At 40.2% G+C, this 24,781-nt stretch overlaps 1 protein-coding gene across 7 annotated transcripts in view; it reads left to right on the top strand.

The window, feature by feature from the left end:
• The window catches only part of ank2a (ankyrin 2a, neuronal), a 109,787-nt gene extending 92,855 nt beyond the window's left edge, over window positions 1-16,932 (top strand). For all 7 annotated transcript variants that reach the window (XM_088075441.1, XM_088075443.1, XM_088075438.1 and 4 more), the window contains 5 exons: window positions 11,679-11,762; window positions 12,292-12,456; window positions 12,595-12,768; window positions 12,941-13,032; window positions 14,869-16,932. In XM_088075441.1, the coding sequence (XP_087931567.1) occupies window positions 11,679-11,762; window positions 12,292-12,456; window positions 12,595-12,768; window positions 12,941-13,032; window positions 14,869-15,076 (723 nt within the window). In that variant the 3' untranslated portion in view covers window positions 15,077-16,932. The remainder of the gene's footprint in view (window positions 1-11,678; window positions 11,763-12,291; window positions 12,457-12,594; window positions 12,769-12,940; window positions 13,033-14,868) is intronic.
• Window positions 16,933-24,781: the final 7,849 nt, after the last annotated feature.

Genomic DNA, 24,781 nt, shown 5'->3' with positions numbered 1-24,781 from the left:
GTCCACATTTTCAGACTGGGAAGGTACTGATTTGTGTCTGGAAACTCTGTTTGATGAGGCAAGGGCAGATTCCCCTCAGTCAGTTTTATCAGACTTTGACCTTGATAGATTATTTAGTAGCAGGGCGTTGTCGCCGGAATCCATATCTTCCGATTTGGACTTTTCCCTCCTGCAGGACTGGTTGGCTGACTTTAGAGCATCCTCCCCAGAATCTGTGGCTTCAGTTGAGCAGCGTTCTTTGCCTCCTCACATGACATTTGACCAGATGAGGAGTCAACATTGTAACTATTACTTACAGTACTCTCAAAGTAGACCAGTATCACCTTTTTCAACACTGTCAGATGCTGAGTATTCGGATTTTGTCTTGAGGAATTGTTTGATGACAACAGACCAGATTCACCAGATTCACTTACTTTACGGGTGGCCCCCAAACACACAAGCGTAACCTTGACTGCATCCTCACCATATCCCCATGCAAGACCTCTTACATATGCAGATGTTGTGCGTGGCACAACACATGAAAGAAAAACAGATGCTTCACTGGTCTGCAAACCATCTGAGTTTAAACCAGTTTTGCTTTTGTCAGTGACATCGGAGGAGGAGTGCACTCACTCACGCATAGATGACTGGGTCAACAAATTAAGAGCACAATCTCCCGGGTCAGTAGCGTCTGAAAGTGAACGTAGGCCCCTGTCTCCTGACTCACCTGTTCCTCAGTTCAGATCTCCCCATATCGATTACCATGAGGAGTTGTCAGGGCAAAGGTCGTTTACACCACAATCAACACTTTCCGACTGGGAAGGCACTGATTTGTGTTTGGAAACCCTGTTTGAGGAGACCAGGCCAGAATCGCCGCAATCGGTTTTATCAGACTTTGAACTTGATAAGTTATTTGATAGTCGGGCGTTGTCTCCTGAGTCTGTATCTTGAATTTGACCATTCCTCCTACAGGACTGGTTGGCAGACTTTAGAGCATCCTCCCAGAATCAGTGGTATTCCAAAGTCAACAAAGGCCCCTTTCACCCGACTCACCTGTTCCTCGTTTCAGCCCCGTCCACATAGGTTACCATGTGGAGTTGTCAAGGCACAGATCATTTACCCCACAGTCCACATTTTCAGACTGGGAAGGTACTGATTTGTGTCTGGAGACTCTGTTTGACGAGGCAAGAGCAGATTCCCGCAGTCAGTTTTATCAGACTTTGACCTTGATAGATTATTTAGTAGCAGGGCGTTGTCGCTGGAATCCATATCTTCCGATTTGGACTTTTCCCTCCTGCAGGACTGGTTGGCTGACTTTAGAGCATCCTCCCAGAATCTGTGGCTTCAGTTGAGCAGCGTTCTTTGCCTCCTCACATGACATTTGACCAGATGAGGAGTCAACATTGTAACTATTACTTACAGTACTCTCAAAGTAGACCAGTATCACCTTTTTCAACACTGTCAGATGCTGAGTATTCTGGCTTTTGTCTTGAGGAATTGTTTGATGACAACAGACCAGATTCACCAGATTCACTTACTTTACGGGTGGCCCCAAACACACAAGCGTAACCGTGACTGCATCCTCACCATATTCCCATGCAAGACCTCTTACATATGCAGATGTTGTACGTGGCATAACACATGAAAGAAAAACAGATGCTTCACTGGTCTGCAAACCATTTGAGTTTAAACCTATTGTGCCTTCCTTTGAGTTAAAACCTGTTTGGCCTCCGTCAGTGTCATCAGAGGAGGAGTGTACTCACTCCTCCATGGAGGACTGGGTAACCAAATTAAGACCACAGTCTCCCGAGTCAGTGGCATCTGAAAGTGAATGTCGGCCCCTGTCTCCTGACTCACCTGTTCCTCAGTTCAGATCTACCCATATCGATCACCTTGAGGAGTTGTCAAGGCAAAGGTCATTTACACCACAGTCAACACTTTCTGACTGGGAAGGCACTGAATTTTGTTTGGAAATCCTCTTTGACGAGACAAGGCCAGAATCGCTTAATCGGTTCTATCAGACTTTGAACTTGAAAAGTTATTTGATAGGCGGGCGTTGTCTCCTGAGTCTGTATCTTCTGAATTTGACTTTTCACTCCTGCAGGACTGGTTGGCAGACTTTAGAGCATCCTCCCCAGAATCAGTGGTATTCCAAAGTCAACGAAGGCCCCTTTCACCCGACTCACCTGTACCTCGGTTGAGCCCTGCCCACATAGGTTACCATATGGAGTTGTCAAGGCACAGATCGTTTACCCCACAGTCCACATTTTCAGACTGGGAAGGTACTGATTTGTGTCTGGAAACTCTGTTTGATGAGGCAAGGGCAGATTCCCCGCAGTCAGTTTTATCAGACTTTGACCTTGATAGATTATTTAGTAGCAGGGCGTTGTCGCCGGAATCCATATCTTCCGATTTGGACTTTTCCCTCCTGCAGGACTGGTTGGCTGACTTTAGAGCATCCTCCCCAGAATCTGTGGCTTCAGTTGAGCAGCGTTCTTTGCCTCCTCACATGACATTTGACCAGATGAGGAGTCAACATTGTAACTATTACTTACAGTACTCTCAAAGTAGACCAGTATCACCTTTTTCAACACTGTCAGATGCTGAGTATTCCGGATTTTGTCTTGAGGAATTGTTTGATGACAACAGACCAGATTCACCAGATTCACTTACTTTACGGGTGGCCCCCAACCACACAAGCGTAACCTTGACTGCATCCTCACCATATCCCCATGCAAGACCTCTTACATATGCAGATGTTGTGCGTGGCACAACACATGAAAGAAAAACAGATGCTTCACTGGTCTGCAAACCATCTGAGTTTAAACCTATTGTGCCTTCCTTTGAGTTAAAACCTGTTTGGCCTCCGTCAGTGACATCGGAGGAGGAGTGCACTCACTCACGCATAGATGACTGGGTCAACAAATTAAGAGCACAATCTCCGGGTCAGTGGCGTCTGAAAGTGAACGTAGGCCCCTGTCTCCTGACTCACCTGTTCCTCAGTTCAGATCTCCCCATATCGATTACCATGAGGAGTTGTCAGGGCAAAGGTCGTTTACACCACAATCAACACTTTCCGACTGGGAAGGCACTGATTTGTGTTTGGAAACCCTGTTTGAGGAGACCAGGCCAGAATCGCCGCAATCGGTTTTATCAGACTTTGAACTTGATAAGTTATTTGATAGTCGGGCGTTGTCTCCTGAGTCTGTATCTTCCGAATTTGACCATTCCCTCCTACAGGACTGGTTGGCAGACTTTAGAGCATCCTCCCCAGAATCAGTGGTATTCCAAAGTCAACAAAGGCCCCTTTCACCCGACTCACCTGTTCCTCGTTTCAGCCCCGTCCACATAGGTTACCATGTGGAGTTGTCAAGGCACAGATCATTTACCCCACAGTCCACATTTTCAGACTGGGAAGGTACTGATTTGTGTCTGGAGACTCTGTTTGACGAGGCAAGAGCAGATTCCGCAGTCAGTTTTATTCAGACTTTGACCTTGATAGATTATTTAGTAGCAGGGCGTTGTCGCGGAATCCATATCTTCCGATTTGGACTTTTCCCTCCTGCAGGACTGGTTGGCTGACTTTAGAGCATCCTCCCAGAATCTGTGGCTTCAGTTGAGCAGCGTTCTTTGCCTCCTCACATGACATTTGACCAGATGAGGAGTCAACATTGTAACTATTACTTACAGTACTCTCAAAGTAGACCAGTATCACCTTTTTCAACACTGTCAGATGCTGAGTATTCCGGCTTTTGTCTTGAGGAATTGTTTGATGACAACAGACCAGATTCACCAGATTCACTTACTTTACGGGTGGCCCCCAAACACACAAGCGTAACCGTGACTGCATCCTCACCATATTCCCATGCAAGACCTCTTACATATGCAGATGTTGTACGTGGCATAACACATGAAAGAAAAACAGATGCTTCACTGGTCTGCAAACCATTTGAGTTTAAACCTATTGTGCCTTCCTTTGAGTTAAAACCTGTTTGGCCTCCGTCAGTGTCATCAGAGGAGGAGTGTACTCACTCCTCCATGGAGGACTGGGTAACCAAATTAAGACCACAGTCTCCCGAGTCAGTGGCATCTGAAAGTGAATGTCGGCCCCTGTCTCCTGACTCACCTGTTCCTCAGTTCAGATCTACCCATATCGATCACCTTGAGGAGTTGTCAAGGCAAAGGTCATTTACACCACAGTCAACACTTTCTGACTGGGAAGGCACTGAATTTTGTTTGGAAATCCTCTTTGACGAGACAAGGCCAGAATCGTCGCAATCGGTTCTATCAGACTTTGAACTTGAAAAGTTATTTGATAGGCGGGCGTTGTCTCCTGAGTCTGTATCTTCTGAATTTGACTTTTCACTCCTGCAGGACTGGTTGGCAGACTTTAGAGCATCCTCCCCAGAATCAGTGGTATTCCAAAGTCAACGAAGGCCCCTTTCACCCGACTCACCTGTACCTCGGTTCAGCCCTGCCCACATAGGTTACCATATGGAGTTGTCAAGGCACAGATCGTTTACCCCACAGTCCACATTTTCAGACTGGGAAGGTACTGATTTGTGTCTGGAGACTCTGTTTGACGAGGCAAGAGCAGATTCCCCGCAGTCAGTTTTATCAGACTTTGACCTTGATAGATTATTTAGTAGCAGGGCGTTGTCGCCGGAATCCATATCTTCCGATTTGGACTTTTCCCTCCTGCAGGACTGGTTGGCTGACTTTAGAGCATCCTCCCCAGAATCTGTGGCTTCAGTTGAGCAGCGTTCTTTGCCTCCTCACATGACATTTGACCAGATGAGGAGTCAACATTGTAACTATTACTTACAGTACTCTCAAAGTAGACCAGTATCACCTTTTTCAACACTGTCAGATGCTGAGTATTCTGGCTTTTGTCTTGAGGAATTGTTTGATGACAACAGACCAGATTCACCAGATTCACTTACTTTACGGGTGGCCCCCAAACACACAAGCGTAATCGTGACTGCATCCTCACCATATTCCCATGCAAGACCTCTTACATATGCAGATGTTGTGTGTGGCATAACACATGAAAGAAAAACAGATGCTTCACTGGTCTGCAAACCATTTGAGTTTAAACCTATTGTGCCTTCCTTTGAGTTAAAACCTGTTTGGCCTCCATCAGTGTCATCAGAGGAGGAGTGTACTCACTCCTCCATGGAGGACTGGGTAACCAAATTAAGACCACAGTCTCCCAAGTCAGTGGCATCTGAAAGTGAATGTCGGCCCCTGTCTCCTGACTCACCTGTTCCTCAGTTCAGATCTACCCATATCGATCACCTTGAGGAGTTGTCAAGGCAAAGGTCATGTACACCACAGTCAACACTTTCTGACTGGGAAGGCACTGAATTTTGTTTGGAAATCCTCTTTGATGAGACAAGGCCAGAATCGCCGCAATCAGTTCTATCAGACTTTGAACTTGAAAAGTTATTTGATAGGCGGGCGTTGTCTCCTGAGTCTGTATCTTCCGAATTTGACCATTCCCTCCTACAGGACTGGTTGGCAGACTTTAGAGCATCCTCCCCAGAATCTGTGGCTTCAGTTGAGCAGCTTTCTTTACTACCTCACATGACATTTGACCAGATGAGGAATCAACATTGTAACTATTACTTACAGTACTCCCAAAGTAGACCAGTATCACCCTTTTCAACATCCTTTTCTTCATATTTCGGATTCTCTTTTGATGAATTGTTTGACGACAATAGACCAGATTCACCAGATTCACTTAATTTACAAGTGACCGCTCAACCGATTAGCACAACAGCACCTGCATGTAATCATCTTTCTCTTGAAAAACCACTAATGTATGCAGATGTGGTGCTTGGCATTTCAATCGAAAAACCAACAAAGTTTGTCTTTGAAGACAATACATCCCTCCTCAACTGCTCTTATTCTGAAATCAAACCAGTATCTTCTGAAATCTCTTTTTCAGTCGATGAATCTCTTAAAACCCTGTCCCAGGTCAAACTCTGCCCTTCTGAATCTTTATCACCAGAGTCCAGAAAGGAATACAGTATCAAACACAAGCCTTTTCTTAACAGCTTAATTTCACATTTGCAAGATCCCGTCTATAAGGGGCAATGTTCTTGTTGTGCATTAAGATTCATTCAATCTACCCAAGAAAAACAGTCTTGCGATGTCAGCTGTGCACCTCAAAAGCAAAACATACTGTCCATGAGATCTGTTGAAAAGCAGTTTTCTTTTAGTGTTAATAGCATATCTGATGACAGAAAAGCTGATGCGTTTTTTTCTCCAAGTGCTGTAAACACTGGTTCAGTTTTTCCAGCATGTCAAAGCGATTCTGGCATATCACAGTCTGAAACAGTTGAAACAAGATCCACAGGTCATTGCCAGCATGTAGTGGAAAGCCCTTCACTTTCAAAGCATAGACTACCATCACTTGATATGCTGCATTCTGATGATGAAAATCATTTAGATTTTCCCTGCTCATTCCCTGAGCAGAGGCCACCGTCTCCAGAGTCATTTGCCTCATTTGATGCGTTCACTTCTATATCTCCTGACTCACAAATTCCTCAGTTTGACTGTCAACCTTGTTATTACATGCATTTCTCGGAAAACAGATCTGTTTCACCAGACTCCATAATGCTGGAGAGAGATTGTACTGATTCATGTCTTGATACTTTGTTTGATGACATCAGACCAGAATCTCCAGACTCAATAGTGTTTGACAGTGAATTTCATGTGTCCTCGTGGGATATGCCATCGGATAATGAGTACACACAGTCATTCCTTGACTTCTGGCTGTCTGAGTTAAGACCATCTACCTTTGAAATTCTTGGATCAACAGATGTAGATGAAGCTTTAAACCAGCAGCCATGTGGGCCAAGTCTCTCAGATGAGACTGTGGAAGCAGACAGTAGACTTGTATGGAAGCCAGTCTCTGGGAGGTTAATGGCACACATAGATGATCCAGTCTATGAAGGACAACATGTCTGCGATAAAATACATTTCTTAAATGATCCACCTGATAAATTTTGTGAGGAGGCTAGTGATCAAAATAAGTTTGAAGATTTAACAGTCAGCATGAGAGAGCCACATAGCCCTTCCAAATCTTGTCATTTTGAAAGTGTCATACCAGACTCCAGCCCAGTACAGGATTCCTCAGTAATCCACTCCACAGTGCCTGATCTTACCATAACAGATTCACATCCTGAGAGGCTGATGCCACCAACTGGAAATATAGAAACAAGCCTCATAGCTTCCTCCTCAAACACAAGCGACCAGTCTTTTTTTGTCAAGCGTCCTCCCTGGACAACAAAGAACCTCAACTAGATCATGTCAGGTCACACAGGATTAGCCAGTTTTGCACTGAGTTGAGTCACATCCCATCTGTAGAACACTATTTTGAATGTCATCATGCTGTCTGGCTGGAGGAGGCTTTCCATGAACAAAATCAAGCAAAGAGAAAATCCATGAAACAAGGATCACTTGTGCACAAACATAAATGGACAGACCCTGAATCACAATTAAAGATGACACAAGCCCAAGATTTGTTTTCCAAGAACATGAAAAGAAAATCCATGAGCACGGACCAAAGCAAAAGTTCCTTGGTATCGGTAAGACAGCACATGCTCTTGCTCAGCACTGAATGCAGTGTCGCTTTTAAAAGTAATAAATATGGCAATATATAAGGTGTGAATGTAGAACTCTTGCCTTAAGCTTTTACTAATGACATCCAGAGGCTTCACTGCCTTGCTGTGGCATGTTTGCATTAGAGCAGAGGTGATCTTTCAATGAAGCATATCTAATGGAAATGACAGTGAGCCCGTCTTAGTGATATGAGTGTCTTGTCCAGGTATGGAATATTCTCATGAGCTACATAGATAAATTAACTTCCTAATTCTTTTAAAATACTTGACCCGACTCATTCAAGCTTAAGGAATTTCAAGTGCCTTAATCGTAGCTTAAGTAAATATAGTCCTTTTGAATTGCATAGTGCTACTTAGATCTTCACTTAACAACCATAAGAACTACATCTAATATCTAAACCAACTGATGTACTTTCCACAGCTAGAAGCATGTACTGTTTGTTATGCTCAGGTTCCCACCCTTTAATGACAAACAGATCACAGAGACATGCCATTCCATTGATGCCCGTAATATTTCCTATGACTATGCCCCAGTGTCAGCCATATCCGAAGAAGCTAAAATTAGAATTCAGTTCAGTTGCAAAATTAAATGTAATGACATAATTGCCTTAAATGTCTGAGCATTGTACACAGCATCTTGTTCATATTGCAATATGTTGTTTTAAAATGTGGAATTACGTTGATCTAGTAATCTACTGGCTCTTGCATTTACTCTGATAACAACAATTTACCTTTTGGGAAATGGGGCAGACCTGCAGTAGAATAGACAGTTGTGGGATTTGGATTTGGTAGAGTTTAGCATTGTCATAGGAAGTGCTTCCAGCGAACACTTACTTGAATGAATAAATGTTGCATGTCCATCTTCATGTTACATCAAATCCTGATTTTGACTCAAGTTCACTTGTGCCCTGTTTGTATTGTTGTAAAATGAAATTGTGTTCTCAGTGTAATGCCTCTAAACTTGCTATTTTCAATACTATTTTAAAAATCATATTTTTTTCATTGGTTGTTACAAATGTAATTTGTTTTAATGGTATGTGGTCTTTAAGATAAATATTATTGACAAATATAGGACTACTGCAATGACCTATACGCAAGTGGGCTACAAGTGAATTTCTTAATTTGAGACTCTGGTATACAAAGCCAGAGCCTGCCATTGACAAATGCATGCTTCATTTGACTATTTCTTTCACCATCAAAACGAATCCCAAATCATACTTATTTATATTTTTTCCACCTCATTGTATCATTTCTTGCAGGTATCAACAGCATCTTCCAGGACAAATCTTTCAGAATCTTCAATACAATTTAATTTAGGACAGAGTCAGGTGTTACCAGCCAAGTCACTCTCCTTGTCATGTGATTCTAATACACTTCCCTCTGAAAAACTAGAATTAAAACTTTCAAGTACATTTGACTTAAGTCAATCACAATCTGAAATCACGCTGTCCAGTCAAAGTAGCCCTCCACAGGGAAAAGATGAGAAGCTGCCATTCCCAGAACAAAGCGGAACTTCTGACTTAGTTAGACAAAGCTCAGCAACCTCAGACTTTTGTCAAACAGCCACAGAAAGTCAACATGATCAAATCGTCATTTCTTCAGACTCCACTTCGACACCACCAAAGTCTGGGTCCCCTCAGCTAGACCAGCTGCTGTCAGAGCTGGAGGAGATGAAACTTAAATTTAGACCAGAGATACTTAAGCCACGTCTCTCCAGATTCAGTGATGAGAGCCCTGAAGTTGATGAGATTTATACATTTGAAGACCTTTCACCCGAAGATGGATTCCAAACGGAAGATAGTGATACCATAAGAGTCAGCGTGTCATCTGCCATAAAGCTTGCAGAAGATACTAAACACACAAATGTAACAGTCACAGAGCCTGAACACTTTCAGACATCCATTAAAGATGAACCTGATGCAGTTTCAGTCGCTCCTGATATAGCAAAAACCTCTGAGACAAGTTTCCCGTCAAGCCTTGGAAGTCATAAATATAGTCCTGTATCTCCCACTGAGAACCTTTCAACTCCAGAATCTCCCCAAAGATTCCATGAGGTGATGGAATCACTGGACTTAGGTTTTCCTGTTGACATATTACAGTCCGGCACATATGATAAGAATGCTACGGAGGCATTTTCATCCGTGTCTTCCCCCAAAGTAGATGTATCTGAAGAACATGTGGCTATTCTTAGTGAGGAAGATTCTACAACTGACATTCTTCAAAGTCAAAAAGATCTCGAAACAGCTCCATCATCTAAAGAATCAGTGGGTGTGACAGAGGAAATATCAGCTCAGAGCATCCAAGATCAACGTCCACATTCATGGGAGGCATGTTTTGTTGAAGCCACTCAGAATGAAGATGTCTCTTCTCAGTCTCTTTCTGATTTGACTCCAGAGACAGTTACATCTGCAAGACATTTTAGATTTGAGGAACTAGTGCCATACCCCTCCCAGGGGAACTTGGAGACATCTTCAGATGAGGACAGGCCTTGGACCAGTGGACAGCCATCAGAAGAATCTCTGACTCCAATAGAGTTTAAGCGTTTTGCCTCTCAGCCCACTCCAGTTGAACCCAAAGCAGAGGGCACTTCATCAACCTCTGATGAGGAGTACAGCATCCCACCTGGGTATGCAGAGATCTTTTCTGCTACAGCGACCAATATCCCTCGGCCTCCAGAACACACAGGTGTGCGTAGTGATGGAGACAGCCCAACCTTTGAACACTCTGATCCAGAGCCTTACTTTGACTGCATACAGGCTGCGTCAGATTTCTCTGAGAATGAGCCTGATGAACCTGAGGCGGGTGCCACGTCCAATAAAGATCATCTTAGTCATCCAAGAGTGCTAGAAAAGGGAAATCGAAGAGTACTGTTGTCCTCTGGAAGTGAAGATTATGAGGATGCTCCCTTTGTTCATGACCCTCTTTATAATGTACACGAAGAGACTGCAGAATTATTACACTATCCAGAAACATCAGATGAGGAATTCACCTTGTGTGAGGCTCCACAACCGCCTTCTGTCTGGGAAATTCCAGCATATGATGATACTGATAAATATCTGACAAGGGTAAGATGAGATTCGATAAACCACCGCAACCTGCAAGCTTTTCACTTGGAGCTGAGCTTAACCAAATACTATATTTGCTTCAGCGAGTAATGACTGCTAACCCCCTGGCCACATGGATGGGATCGAACACTCCTCATAACCCTTATCATATTTTGATGATATTTAACACATCCTAATTCAGCATGTGACTGTGCTGCCTGTAACCAGCTGATTCACTCACATTAATAACTTAAGCTTCACCTTTATTTCACCACTAAAAGCACATTCATTTTCATCAAGTGAAAGCATGTTTTGCAAACTTTTTTTCCAAGTTACAGACTGCCATGTTGTACTTTCCAATAAAAGTTAATAAATAAACAATGAAATGTACAATTCTCAAAATCAATGGAAAGTTCACCATATCACTCTGCTTATGGCTTGCTTTGCTGCAGACACAGTGCTCATATATTGTCATTTATGAAATCTCAATGGCTTTGTGTTGCTCGGTCAGGAGATCACCGCAGAGCTCGGATCAATGTCAGAAAGTTCAGATGATGAATTTTTGACCACCAGAATAGTGCGAAGGAGAGTTGTCATTCAGGTATATGATTTAGCATGACTGATGCTCTTTTAAATGTTGCATGGAGGGTGTGACTTCCAGAGTGCAACTTTAACCAGGCTAAGTCTTCACTGTCCAGATTACACGTTTACTGTCTAACAGCCTTTAGTTTGATAAAATGGGTCAAATGTGTGTTTGAAGATAAAGTTAGAGTTTGCAAGAAACTTTCTACTTCATTTGCATTGATGGCTGAACCTCATGGACCTGTTTTAGGCTGCTGTAAGAACTTTTTTTATCCCAATGTCCCTTTTCTGTCACTGAATTTCTACCTGAAATGCAAGTTTTGTGTCCTTTTTTTTTTCTCTAACGTGTGTGGGTTTTCTTTTTGAAGTGGAGAATTAAACAGATTAGCGTTGTACTGACCCATGTTAGCATTTCTGATTACTGTTTGTCTTGTTTTCCTTATAGGCTGATGAAATGCCTGACCTCCCCACTCAGTCAGTGATGGAAGAGAAGTACAAGGATGAAAATGGACATATTGTTGTCAAAAAGGTGAGGGAAGATTCTATGTAAGCTCTCATGCACGTATCACATGACAGTGTATTGGGGGGCGGCAGATGCTCAGCTCCTTGGGACTTGGTTTGAGAACTAGAGGGTTCATATCCCTTATGGAGTATGGAGTTTGGACTGGCAGCTTGAGAGGTGCCAGTTCACCTCTTGGACACTGCCGAGGTGCCCGTAAGCAAGGCACTGAACCCCCAAACTGCTACTTTGGGTGACTCTGTGCTAGTTTAAGGCATGTGTGTTGGCTTAAAAAAGAAGATAACGCGAAGTTGTACGTTCAGCTGCCACTTTGGACTGTGTAGATTGACAACTAAAGAAGAGTGAATGTGAATAAAGAAAATTAATTTAAAAGTAATTAATATTTCATTTGAGTAATTCCAGCCTAAATAAACTTACCAAAGGCTCCTTGTTGCCTCATGGCTCCATTTCAATCAGAAACAAACAACATTGGTTTCTGGAATATAGTTGGTTACCTGTTCCTTTCAAAAAAATCACTGGATTACATGATCTTCCTCAGGTTACGCGTAAAATTATTCGCAAATGTGTTTCCGCGGATGGTGTGGAGCATGAAGAGGTATCATCAGAAGGTGCTGCCCACGAGTCCATCAGTAAAGCAGAGGGAGATGGATACTCGAAGGTGGTGAAGCGAACTGTAGTGAAGAGTGAAGGAGACCATACAGAGGTGTGTGTACTGTATAATATGTCTGTGTTCATCATTGTCTTCAAATTCATGTTTTCACATAAATAGCAGACATAGCAACATTTATACTTGTAGTGTATAATAAAAAAACAATAAATTAATTGCTTTTTTTAAATTTAGGTAACATTTACTGAGTGTGAGGGTTTCTCTGCATCAAGTCAGGAAACACCTGAAGGTCGAAAGGTGAGTCGCATAGAAAGGACAATGGTGGTGGAGGGCGAAAGGACAATGTCACACAAGGGTGATCCGTCTCTGGCCTCTGACCTTCCCTCAGCCCAAGACGATTTCAAACAGGTTGGTTCTTAACCTGCTCACCATTTTTGTACATGTTGGAACTCAGTTACAGCCCTTGAGTAGCAAATTATTTTATATGCATATTGAGAGGTAAAAAAGTTTCAGATTTTTGTTTTCACAATCATTCCAAATGAAGTGAACAGTGTTTTCTCCCTTTTTTAAATACCACCAGGCTCTTGGTTATTTAAGTGGTTTTAGTAAAACAGAGCTTCCTCATATTTTGGAGAGAGAGACTGTGAAAGAAGATGGAACTGTGGTCAGGAGGTGTGTGAGTGCTGGAGTGCACCTGTTTGAATGTATGTGTGTGTGTGACTGCTTGGATTTTGTGATTGTGAAGTTTGACAGTGACAGCCTTGCATTAGGTTAATCAGTTTTACCAATATTAACTAATGTTTGCCAATGTTCCTTCCACTAACCACCGGTGTTGGAAAGCACAGCTTTTTTTTTAGCGAGCATTAACTTAAACTACAGCATCCTACAGTATTAGTTTGGTTAGCAAAAGCATCTTAGAGAAAGGGGTTCAAACACAGTTGTTAAAATAAAAAAGTACAATTGACAATGTACATTTGAAAAGAAATTACAACAATCACATATAATAAAAATAATATTAACATATTTTACCAAAAAAAAGTTGTGTGCCAGCAAAAAAAAAAAGACTGTTAATTGCGTTCATTGCAATAACTGCCCACTTTTTTCGGGACATAAACCTAGAAAATAGACCAAAATCCCCATCAGTCAGACACCTGCTTTTAGAAACTTGGAAAGTAGAGGTGGGGGTATTGGACTGGGTGCTGTTGCTCAGTTAGCCATGTAAGTTCTAAAATAGAACACAACAGCCTCTCTAAGCTTTTGTTAATAAATTGTATTAATCAGTACTATGCTATACTGCGACTATATACTAATCCTATATTTATATATATCTTCATATGTCGAGTCATGTTTATTTGTTCACAAATTCTGCACATTGCTTTGACATGCCATTATGAAAGGGGGGCGGGATTGGTCAGTAGGGGTTCTACTACAGTAGAGAAGCAATGGTTAAGTATTAACTAATGCTTATTCCTTTCCTTTTATGGTCCAATATTGTTGTTGTAATTTTAGCAGTTCACTACACCAAAAATAGCAATTTTTCACAGAGACCAAAGTGATTTCCACAAATGTCTTGTTTTGTCCACATCTCAAAGGTCACTGTCACAGAAAAATACAGAAAATATTCACATTTAAGAAGCTGAAAACAAAATTTTTACTTCTTTTTTTGTCAGAAAAATAATTCAAACCCATATATTAGTTATTAGTATAGTTGGCCATTAATTGAATACTTGATGACTAATGGATTAATCTTTACAGCTGATCTGTTTTCTGTTTTATAACTTTTCATGTAATGTAAGAGAGAGCAGTGATGTGACTACTATATATAAATATCTGCTCAGATCCAGACATAGCAAAAGTGATAGATCTGCGTAGCTGCATGTAACATTTTCAGTCAGGTCTCAGTCTATCTAACGTGATGTTTGAAAGTATTTCGACCAAATGAATGACATGAATGTGCAGTGCAAGCTGTGCAATGTTAAACTTGCATTCTTTGCTTCACAGACGGTTAGGCTAACACTAAAACCTGCATTTTTTTCTTGGGCTTTCATTTTGGACCCTATTCTTACATTAGTTTCTTTTGTGAGTGTTCAAGTAGTCAGTAATAATTTAACTTTAAGTACTCATATGGAAATTACTTATACTTCCTATCCCAACAGACACCTTAAAAAAAGACACTTTATGTTGGTTTTTCCTTGAGCTTTTCACCCATTTTTAGTTGTTGGGTGTCAGTATATGTGTAATTGCCTTGAATTTGCCACCAAACAGAATCTTGATTTGATCATTAGCCAGTGTTTTACAATATAATATTTAGGTGTCTGTGGTAATAAAATAGCTTTGCTGTGCATGTGATCAGAATTGAAAGCTTGATTCACAAAGCATGATATGATTTGTGGGTGTGTCTCTTTTGTAACATATTTAACAAGTAAAGCAACATCTGTTCATTCAATTTAATTTACATGGAGGAAGATGCTGGCCTGTCTTCATCTGTCCCTATCCCTCCCTCTCAAGGGCCCACATGCGTAAAGGTCGCACCCGCAGACGAACCGTGGTGAAGGGAGCTGGGCAGCGCAAACAGGTCCTTCTAGAGCAAGTGGACAACCCCAGAAAAGGGTCCAAACCACACGACCTCCAGCAGCATCTCCACCAGCTCTTTCACCGCTACTACGAAGAAGAAACAGAGGACAACAATGAGGATGACGAAGAGGAGGAAGTGTAGAAGAATGTGTAACACTCTCCCCCGCTCCCTGGCTCTGCCCACGCTAAAGTCAGTCCCCTAAATCCTATGCATTAGCCACATGCAATCCCAGTGTGCACCACGGCACCTCAGATCTACCACTGTCTTCCCATTTAAGTCCTGGAAGATGACCTTTTTTGTTCACACCTTGTTTTATTCTTCCCTGGCTGGTACTCATGATTTTCTTTTCATGGTCTGATGTTTTGCCTTTTTTTGTGACCAAAGAAAGCCTTCTTTTTTTCCCTAATTCATTGTACTTTCCATGTCAGTATTGATATTTTTGTCTTGATGCTGTGGTAGAGCAACCAAATAAAAAAAAAAACAAAAAAAAACCCAGAGGAATATTACTCACATCAACTAACTCGCAAACCTCCTTAAGGTAAAAGAACACTTTACCTGCAAAACACTGGTACAACTCTCTGAGTACGTTCTCAGACTGAAAGACAATATCTCTGTCACACTGCACTGCCTCTCACAACAAAGAGTTTCTCAGATATTCCTTACTTCAAAAACTGTTTCACTCACTGTACTCCGCTCTTTGGATTCAGGTGGTCAAGATGTCACGAACCCGACTGTATCGACACTGAATTTAACCGCTGCTGCTGCTGCTGCTGTGTTTTGTGTAGGCTATGTGTAATCTTGTCTTTGGGAATTATATATTATCTATAATCTAGACATTACTGACATCGGTAGCCTAGGAATTAATAATCACTCATGTGAAGTAGAGCAGGCATGACTAATCAACATCTGTCATTATGATCCTAGCTTTGACTGCTTTGTAGTTCTATGGATTGCCCTCCTGCCTCTTTTTCCCTTCTGTGTGTGTGTTTCTGTGTCATTGTGTTTAATTTTATTCAGTTTGGGGGGGCTTTTTCTCTTAAATCGATCTTGATTTGTGCTGTATGAATGGTGACTGTGTGAGGGAGATTGTACTGTAGGTGCTGCATGTTCGAGTGTAAGCTAAATACTGCGTTGTTGTACGGAGGGGGAATTGTCGAGTTATTATAAGCTGATTTTAAACATTTTTTTGAAGACATCTTAGTTTATTTTTGATTTTCAGTTTACTAGTTAGTATAGATAACTTATTTAATAATTGTTTGCCACAGGTGATTAAGGTAATCACAGCTGTTTTAGTCACTTGTCTGATATGACATTTATGGTAAGATGATCAAGTGTTTCCGCTTTATTTAAAGTTAGACTTAATCAGGGTTTAGGGTTAGGGTTTATCTTTTTAAATGAGTGTTGGACCAGTTTTTGTTTGTGAGCGAACAAGTCTGTGAGTGTAGTAACAGAGTGTGTGCTGGTTTCTGTCTGCAAAGAAAAGAAACATTTATTTTACATAAGCACTCCTGAATGTCAGGAGGGACCACCTCCATGCTTTTCCTGCACAGGCTATGAGGTAGAGTATATCTTAGCCACAGAGATAGTTTTTATTTTGGCGAGGAAGGGGGGAAATGATAAATACAAGGTAATGACACACTACGCACACGCGCAATGAGGCAGGTTGAGAGCTTAAATGTACCATTACTCACAGCTCTGAGCATCGCTATTGTATGTATCTACAACATGTAATGTATTTATTTCACTATCACTGTTTACTTTGTGATTTAGAAAAAAAATGTAAAATGCAAACTAGTGGAAGTTCACTGTGACAGGTATGCTTTTAATTTTGAAGAATCAGCATCCCTTTTTTCTGTGATGATGACAGTTATATACATATATGATGCATATATAAATATCTATAAGGGCATGTATTACTGTATCAAAATTCAAAAAGACAAAAACAAAATGGCTGCAGTGTGTCTATGGCTGATAGAGAATAAAAGTCTACAAATGTACTGTTTTGTATCTTGTTATTGAATTTGCACAATTTAGTTCACCTGCTCAGTTAAACAAACAGCACCAAATGTGCGACCTTTTGCTGCCCTCAGCTGGGTCTCAGAGGTAGTGCATCAATGGAGATTGTTGTTAACTCTATGATGCATTTTACAAGCATTAAAACCTCTGCAACCTGAAAAAAAATATTGGTTTCTTTGGAAAAAAACAAAAAACCTTGGGAAATGAGACAATTTTGCAAACTTCAAGAAATTAGGAAAAGATGACAAGCAAATTATCTGAAAATGTATTGATTGTTTGTTAAATGAGAGATGAAATATTTAGAAGTGTTGAAGAAAAAAATTGATTGTACATACTATCGTATGACATTTTTGGTTGGATTTTGATGACATGCTATACTATGGCCTTTTGGTCAGATTTTTGCACACAGCTATTGTCAAACTCCATTGACTGCATGCTATTTCTTGCCTACATTTCCCATAATGCACCTCAGTTAATTGTTGCCAAGGTAACAGCTGTCTATTGTTTACCTACACTACAGCAGCTTTGTTGAGTAATTCTGTTCTAGAAGTGATGTCACTAACAAATCATGTGATATCACCACCATGTGATGTCACCATGTGATGTCAATAAGAGATGCTTTGATGCTTTATATAAAGAACATTCTGAGGGAAGGTTCTTTAGTTCTGAGCCAGACACTCACTCACTCTCTTTGCCAGCATATTTCATCGGGATAAGTAGCTAAGGATTGGTTTTTATCTGTCCAACACCGACAATTCGGGACTCAACTGTCTTTTGAATTGTCTTTTCAGCACACTGAGTGGAAAATGAGCATAAAATAACCAATAAAGCTACCTGTTACCTATTACCTGTTAGCTATGCATTTGCTGGGTGGCCACACAACATGGTGGTTCCAACCGGAACAACACGCACCCACAAACAATGCACTGCGTGATGATGTCGGTCGCCAAGCTCTATTAGTTATTATTTCATATTTTGGGTTTTCTCTGGGTGCTCCGGTTTCCTCCCATACCAAAAACCTTTATTTGGCTATTTCTTCCTAAGAAATTAGCAATTAGTTATTATTTCATATTTTGGGTTTTCTCCGGGTGCTCCGGTTTCCTCCCACACCAAAAACCTTTCTTTGGCTATTTCTTCCTTAAAAATTAGTAATTAGTTATTATTTCATATTTTGGGTTTTCTCCGGGTGCTCCGGTTCCCACATTAAAAAAACAAAAAATAACAATAAACAATTTTAATTGGAATATAGAAATATTCAGTATGTTGTTGAGTCTCTATTTTGGTATGTTTCTGCTTATGATGTATTGTCAAAGATTGTCTTGAACAGCTCAAAAACATTAATAACATTGTTTTAATCATTTTCATACTTAATAACCTTTTCTAAAAATTGCTTATAAACAGGGTTTTCTTTTGTTTTAAGATTATTTTTGAAGGGCTTTTATTGCCTTTTATCGACAAGAGAGAGCGAGCGTGAAAGGGGGAGAAAGAGAGGGGGAGACATGCAGCAGGGCCGAGGCCAGATTTGAACCCGCGGCCGCTGCGGCGGTGACACAGCCTCTGTACATGAGGTGCCGCTCTGTCCACTGACACACCAGGCGACCATGGACTTGGTTTTAAGAAGTTTGCTACCAGTGTTGGTGACTTTGTTGCTATATCTAGCGACTTTTCAAACCCCCTTGGCGACTTAATTCGTCAAAAGCTTTTTTCTGGTCATTTGGGGAATTATTGTGTTGACAAAGCAAATCTAGCGACTTGTATTGACAAAGCTTCAGCAAAAAGCATCTAACACATCCCGCTCCGCGGTTCACATGACAACCAAGCTCACGAGAGCCGAGTACAGCGAGGGCGGCTGCCGTCTCCTCCTCTCCACTCACACAGCACTCATGCAGCCAGTCTGACCAGCAGCCTCGCAGTCCCGACCTGCAGCAGACTCTGTGACCGCTCTGAGAGCTGCCGGCCCTGCAGATGAATCACGCATGTGCAGCTTACGACAGATGATGATTTTGTACAGTTACAGCAGAGATGTTAAGTTTTTCATTAAATATTCACTGTTTTTCAGTTTCACACCCTAAAGTCTCTCACACAGCTCTCTCTGTCTCAGTCAGTCTCACTCACACACACAGTCAGTTTCTTGTCCCTCTCCTCCTCTACCCAAATATAAGCTACAAAAACAAAGACATTATAGTTATATGGCCACAAAAACAAACTTGTAAATACATAAATAGTTAGTTGGTAAACTACCTGGTCAGCCTTTTCTGTAAGTTTTGCCTCTCTCAGAATTTCATATTATGCAAATTAGTTGATGATGTCATCTAGCGACTTTTGGGAGAGCCAATAACGACTTCCCTTACAGAGGAGTTGGCAACACTGTTTCCTGTTGGCTTGAAGGTCAGCAGTTTGTTGTTGGTGTTAGCAGACATTTAAACAGACATCGCACATCTTTAACTGTGAGTTTTCACTCTCTGTGAGCTGGCAACTAACACCTTGCTGTTTTGGTCAGTTTTTTGACATGCCATATCATCGTGTTTTGGGTAGTTTTTGCACATTTTAATGCTACGGCATGTCTCAGCACGCTATTTTATGCTGTTTTAAGGTGTTTTTAGCTGTTTTTGGGACATGTAAACTCTTGAAATTTTTGCCGTACTATAGCCTTGCTCTTTTGGTCATTTTTTCGACATGCTATATTATTGTGTTTTGGGCCATATTTGCACGTTTTAAGTCTACGGCGTGTTTCAACATGCTACTTTATGCTGTTTTGAGGTTTTTTTAGCTATTTTTGGGACATGTCAAATTTTGAAATTTTTGCCATACTATAGCCTTGCTCTTTGGGTCATTTATTCGAAATGCTATATTATTGTGTTTTGGGCCACATTTGCACGTTTTAATGCTACGGCATGTGTCAGCACACTCTTTTGTGCTGTTTTAAGATGTTTTTAGCTGTTTTTGGGACACATCAAATTTAGAAATTTTTGCCATATTAAAGCCTTGATGATTTGGTCAGTTTTTTGACAGGCGATATCATTGTGTTTTGGGCTATATTTGCACGCTTTAATGCGACGGCATGTGTCAGTATGCTACTTTTTGCTGGTTTGTGCTACTTTTAGCTGGTTTTGGGACTTGTTAAATTTTGAAATTTTTGCCATACTATAGCCTTGCTGTTGTGGCAATTTTTTCAACATGCCAAATTATGCTGTTTTTGACCATATTTGCACTTTTAAATGCTATGGCGTGTCTCAGCATGCTATTTTATGGTGTTTTCAGGTGTTTTCAGCTATTTTTGGGATGTGTAAAATTTGGACATTTTTACCTTGCTGTCGTGGTCATTTTTTCGACATGCTATACTGCAGTGTTTTGGGCTGTATTTACACTTTTAATACTATGGCATGTCTCATCATGCTAAGTTGTGCTGTTTTGAAGTCTTTTCATCTGTTTTTGGGACGTGAAATTTTGACATTTTTCCCGTACTATAGCCTTGCTGTCGTGGTCATTTTTTCAACATGCCAAATTATGCTGTTTTTTTTTTACCATATTTGCAGTTTTAAATGCTATGGCGTGTCTCAGCACACTATTTTATGCTGTTTTCAAGTGTTTTCAGCTGTTTTTGGGACGTGTCAAATTTTGATGTTTTTCCCATACTATAGCCTTGCTATCGTGGTCATTTTTTCAACATTCCAAATTATGCTGTTTTTCACCATATTTGCACTTTTAAATGCTATGGCGTGTCTCAGCACAATATTTTATGCTGTTTTGAAGTGTTTTCAGCTGTTTTTGGCACATGTCAAATTTGGACATTTTTGCCATACTATAGCCTTGCTATCGTGGTCATTTTTTCAACATTCCAACTTATGGTGTTAAAGACAATATTTGCACTCTTAAATACAACAGTGTGTCCCAGGATGTTATTTTATGCTGTTTTGAAGGTTTTTATGCTGTTTTTTGGACGTGTCAAATTTGGACATTTTTGCCATACTATAGCCTTGCTGTCGTGGTCATTTTTTCGACATGCCAAATTATGCTGTTTTTTTACCATATTTGCACTTTTAAATGCTATGGCGTGTCTCAGCACGCTATTTTATGCTGTTTTGAAGTGTTTTCAGCTGTTTTTGGGACGTGTCAAATTTTGATGTTTTTGCCATACTATAGCCTTGCTGTCGTGGTCATTTTTTCGACATGCTATACTGCAGTGTTTTGGGCTGTATTTACACTTTTAATACTATGGCATGTCTCATCATGCTAAGTTATGCTGTTTTGAAGTCTTTTCAGCTGTTTTTGGGACGTGTCAAATTTTGATGTTTTTGCCATACTATAGCCTTGCTGTCGTGATAATTTTTTCGACATGCAAAATTATGTTGTTTTTGACCATATTTGCACTTTTAAATGCTATGGCGTGTCTCAGCACGCTATTTTGTGCTGTTTTCAGGTGTTTTCAGCTATTTTTGGGACGTGTCAAATTTAGCTTTTTTTGCCATACTATAGCCTTGCTGTCGTGGTAATTTTTTCAACATGCCAACTGATGCTGTTTTTGACCATGTTTGCACTTTTAAATGCTATGGCGTGTCTCAGCACAATATTTTATGGTGTTTTGAAGTGTTTTCAGCTGTTTTTGTCACATGTCAAATTTGGACATTTTTGCCATACTATAGCCTTGCTATCGTGGTCATTTTTTCGACATGCCAAATTATGCTGTTTTTGACCATATTTGCACTTTTAAATGCTATGGCGTGTCTCAGCACGCTATTTTATGCTGTTTTCAAGTGTTTTCAACTGTTTTTGGGACGTGTCAAATTTTGCTGTTTTTGCCTTACTGTCGTGGTCATTTTTTCATCATGCTAAAATGCGTGGGTTTTGGGCTGTATTTACAATTTTAATGCTATGACGTGTCTTAGCATACTATTTTATGATGTTTTGAAGTGTTTTCAGCTGTTTTTGGGACATGTCAAATTTTGATGTTTTCGCCATACTATAGCCTTGCTGTCGTGGTCATTTTTTCGACATGCCAAATTATGCTGTTTTTTTACCATATTTGCAGTTTTAAATGCTATGGCGTGTCTCAGCACGATATTTTATGGTTTTTTCAGCTGTTTTTGGGACGTGTCAAATTTTGCTGTTTTTGCCATACTAAAGCCTTGCTGTTGTGGTCATTTTGTCATCATGCTATAATACGGTGTTTTGGGCTGTATTTACAATTTTAATGCTATGGCGTGTCTCAGCACACTATTTTATGCTGTTTTCAAGTGTTTTCAGCTGTTTTTGGGACGTGTCAAATTTTGATGTTTTTGCCATACTATAGCCTTGCTGTCGTGGTCATTTTTTCAACATGCCAAATGATGCTGTTTTTCACCGTATTTGCACTTTTAAATGTCAGGCGTGTCTCAGCACAATATTTTATGGTGTTTTGAAGTGTTTTCAGCTGTTTTTGTCACATGTCAAATTTGGACATTTTTGCCATACTATAGCCTTGCTATCGTGGTCATTTTTTCATCATGCCAAATTATGCTGTTTTTGACCATATTTGCACTTTTAAATGCTATAGCGTGTCTCAGCACATTATTTTATGCTGTTTTGAGGTATTTTCATCTGTTTTTGGGACATTTCAAATTTTGATGTTTTTGCCATACTATAGCCTTACTGTCGTGGTCATTTTTTCATCATGCTAAAATGCGGTGTTTTGGGGCTGTATTTACAATTTTAATGCTGTGGCGTGTCTTAGCATACTATTTCATGCTGTTTTCAAGTGTTTTCAGCTGTTTTTGGGACATGTAAAATTTGGACATTTTTGCCATACTATAGCCTTGCTGTCGTGGTCATTTTTTCGCCATGCCAAATGATGCTGTTTTTGACCATATTTGCACTTTTAAATGCTATGGCGTGTCTCAGCACGCTATTTTATGCTGTTTTGAAGTGTTTTCAGCTGTTTTTGGGACGTGTCAAATTTGGACATTTTTGCCATACTATAGCCTTGCTGTCGTGGTCATTTTTTCAACATGCCAAATGATGCTGTTTTTCACCGTATTTGCACTTTTAAATGTCAGGCGTGTCTCAGCACAATATTTTATGGTGTTTTGAAGTGTTTTCAGCTGTTTTTGTCACATGTCAAATTTGGACATTTTTGCCATACTATAGCCTTGCTATCGTGGTCATTTTTTCATCATGCCAAATTATGGTGTTAAAGACAATATTTGCACTCTTAAATACAACAGTGTGTCCCAGGATGTTATTTTATGCTGTTTTGAAGGTTTTTATGCTGTTTTTTGGACATGTCAAATTAGGACATTTTTGCCATACTATAGCCTTGCTGTCGTGGTCATTTTTTCGACGTGCCAAATTATGCTGTTTTTGACCATATTTGCACTTTTAAATGCTATGGCGTGTCTCAGCACGCTATTTTATGCTGTTATCAAGTGTTTTCAACTGTTTTTGTGACGTGTCAAATTTTGATGTTTTTGCCATACTATAGCCTTACTGTCATGGTCATTTTTTCATCATGCTAAAATGCGGTATTTTGGGGCTGTATTTACAATTTTAATGCTATGGTGTGTCTTAGCATACTATTTTATGGTGTTTTGAAGTGTTTTCAGCTGTTTTTGTCACATGTCAAATTTGGACATTTTTGCCATACTATAGCCTTGCTGTCGTGGTCATTTTTTCGACATGCCAAATTATGCTGTTTTTGACATTATTTGCACTTTTAAATGCTATGGCGTGTCTCAGCACGCTATTTTATGCTGTTTTCAAGTGTTTTCAGCTGTTTTTGGGACGTGTCAAATTTTGATGTTTTTGCCATACTATAGCCTTGCTGTCGTGGTCATTTTTTCGACATGCCAAATGATGCTGTTTTTGACCATATTTGCACTTTTAAATGCTATGGCGTGTCTCAGCACGCTATTTTATGCTGTTTTGAAGTGTTTTCAGCTGTTTTTGTGACGTGTCAAATTTGGACATTTTTGCCATACTATAGCCTTACTGTCATGGTCATTTTTTCATCATGCTAAAATGCGGTATTTGGGGGCTGTATTTACAATTTTAATGCTATGGCGTGTCTCAGCACATTATTTTATGCTGTTTTGAGGTATTTTCATCTGTTTTTGGGACATTTCAAATTTTGATGTTTTTGCCATACTATAGCCTTGCTGTCGTGGTCATTTTTTCATCATGCTAAAATGCGGTGTTTTTGGGCTGTATTTACAATTTTAATGCTATGGCGTGTCTTAGCATACTATTTTATGCTGTTTTGAAGTGTTTTCAGCTGTTTTTGGGACGTGTCAAATTTTGATGTTTTTGCCATACTATAGCCTTGCTGTCGTGATAATTTTTTCGACATGCAAAATTATGTTGTTTTTGACCATATTTGCACTTTTAAATGCTATGGCGTGTCTCAGCACGCTATTTTGTGCTGTTTTCAGGTGTTTTCAGCTATTTTTGGGACGTGTCAAATTTAGCTTTTTTTGCCATACTATAGCCTTGCTGTCGTGGTCATTTTTTCGACATGCCAAATTATGCTGTTTTTGACCATATTTGCACTTTTAAATGCTATGGCGTGTCTCAGCACGCTATTTTATGCTGTTTTCAAGTGTTTTCAGCTGTTTTTGGGACGTGTCAAATTTTGATGTTTTTGCCATACTATAGCCTTGCTGTCGTGGTCATTTTTTCAACATGCCAAATGATGCTGTTTTTCACCGTATTTGCACTTTTAAATGTCAGGCGTGTCTCAGCACAATATTTTATGGTGTTTTGAAGTGTTTTCAGCTGTTTTTGTCACATGTCAAATTTGGACATTTTTGCCATACTATAGCCTTGCTATCGTGGTCATTTTTTCATCATGCCAAATTA

This window comes from Plectropomus leopardus, chromosome 3 (assembly GCF_026936395.1).
Source record: "Plectropomus leopardus strain MGB_pleo_1.0 chromosome 3, ASM2693639v1, whole genome shotgun sequence".
Taxonomy (NCBI): domain Eukaryota; kingdom Metazoa; phylum Chordata; class Actinopteri; order Perciformes; family Serranidae; genus Plectropomus; species Plectropomus leopardus.
The sequence above is the reverse complement of the archived record's forward strand: the minus strand, read 5'-3'. Positions and strand labels throughout refer to the sequence as shown.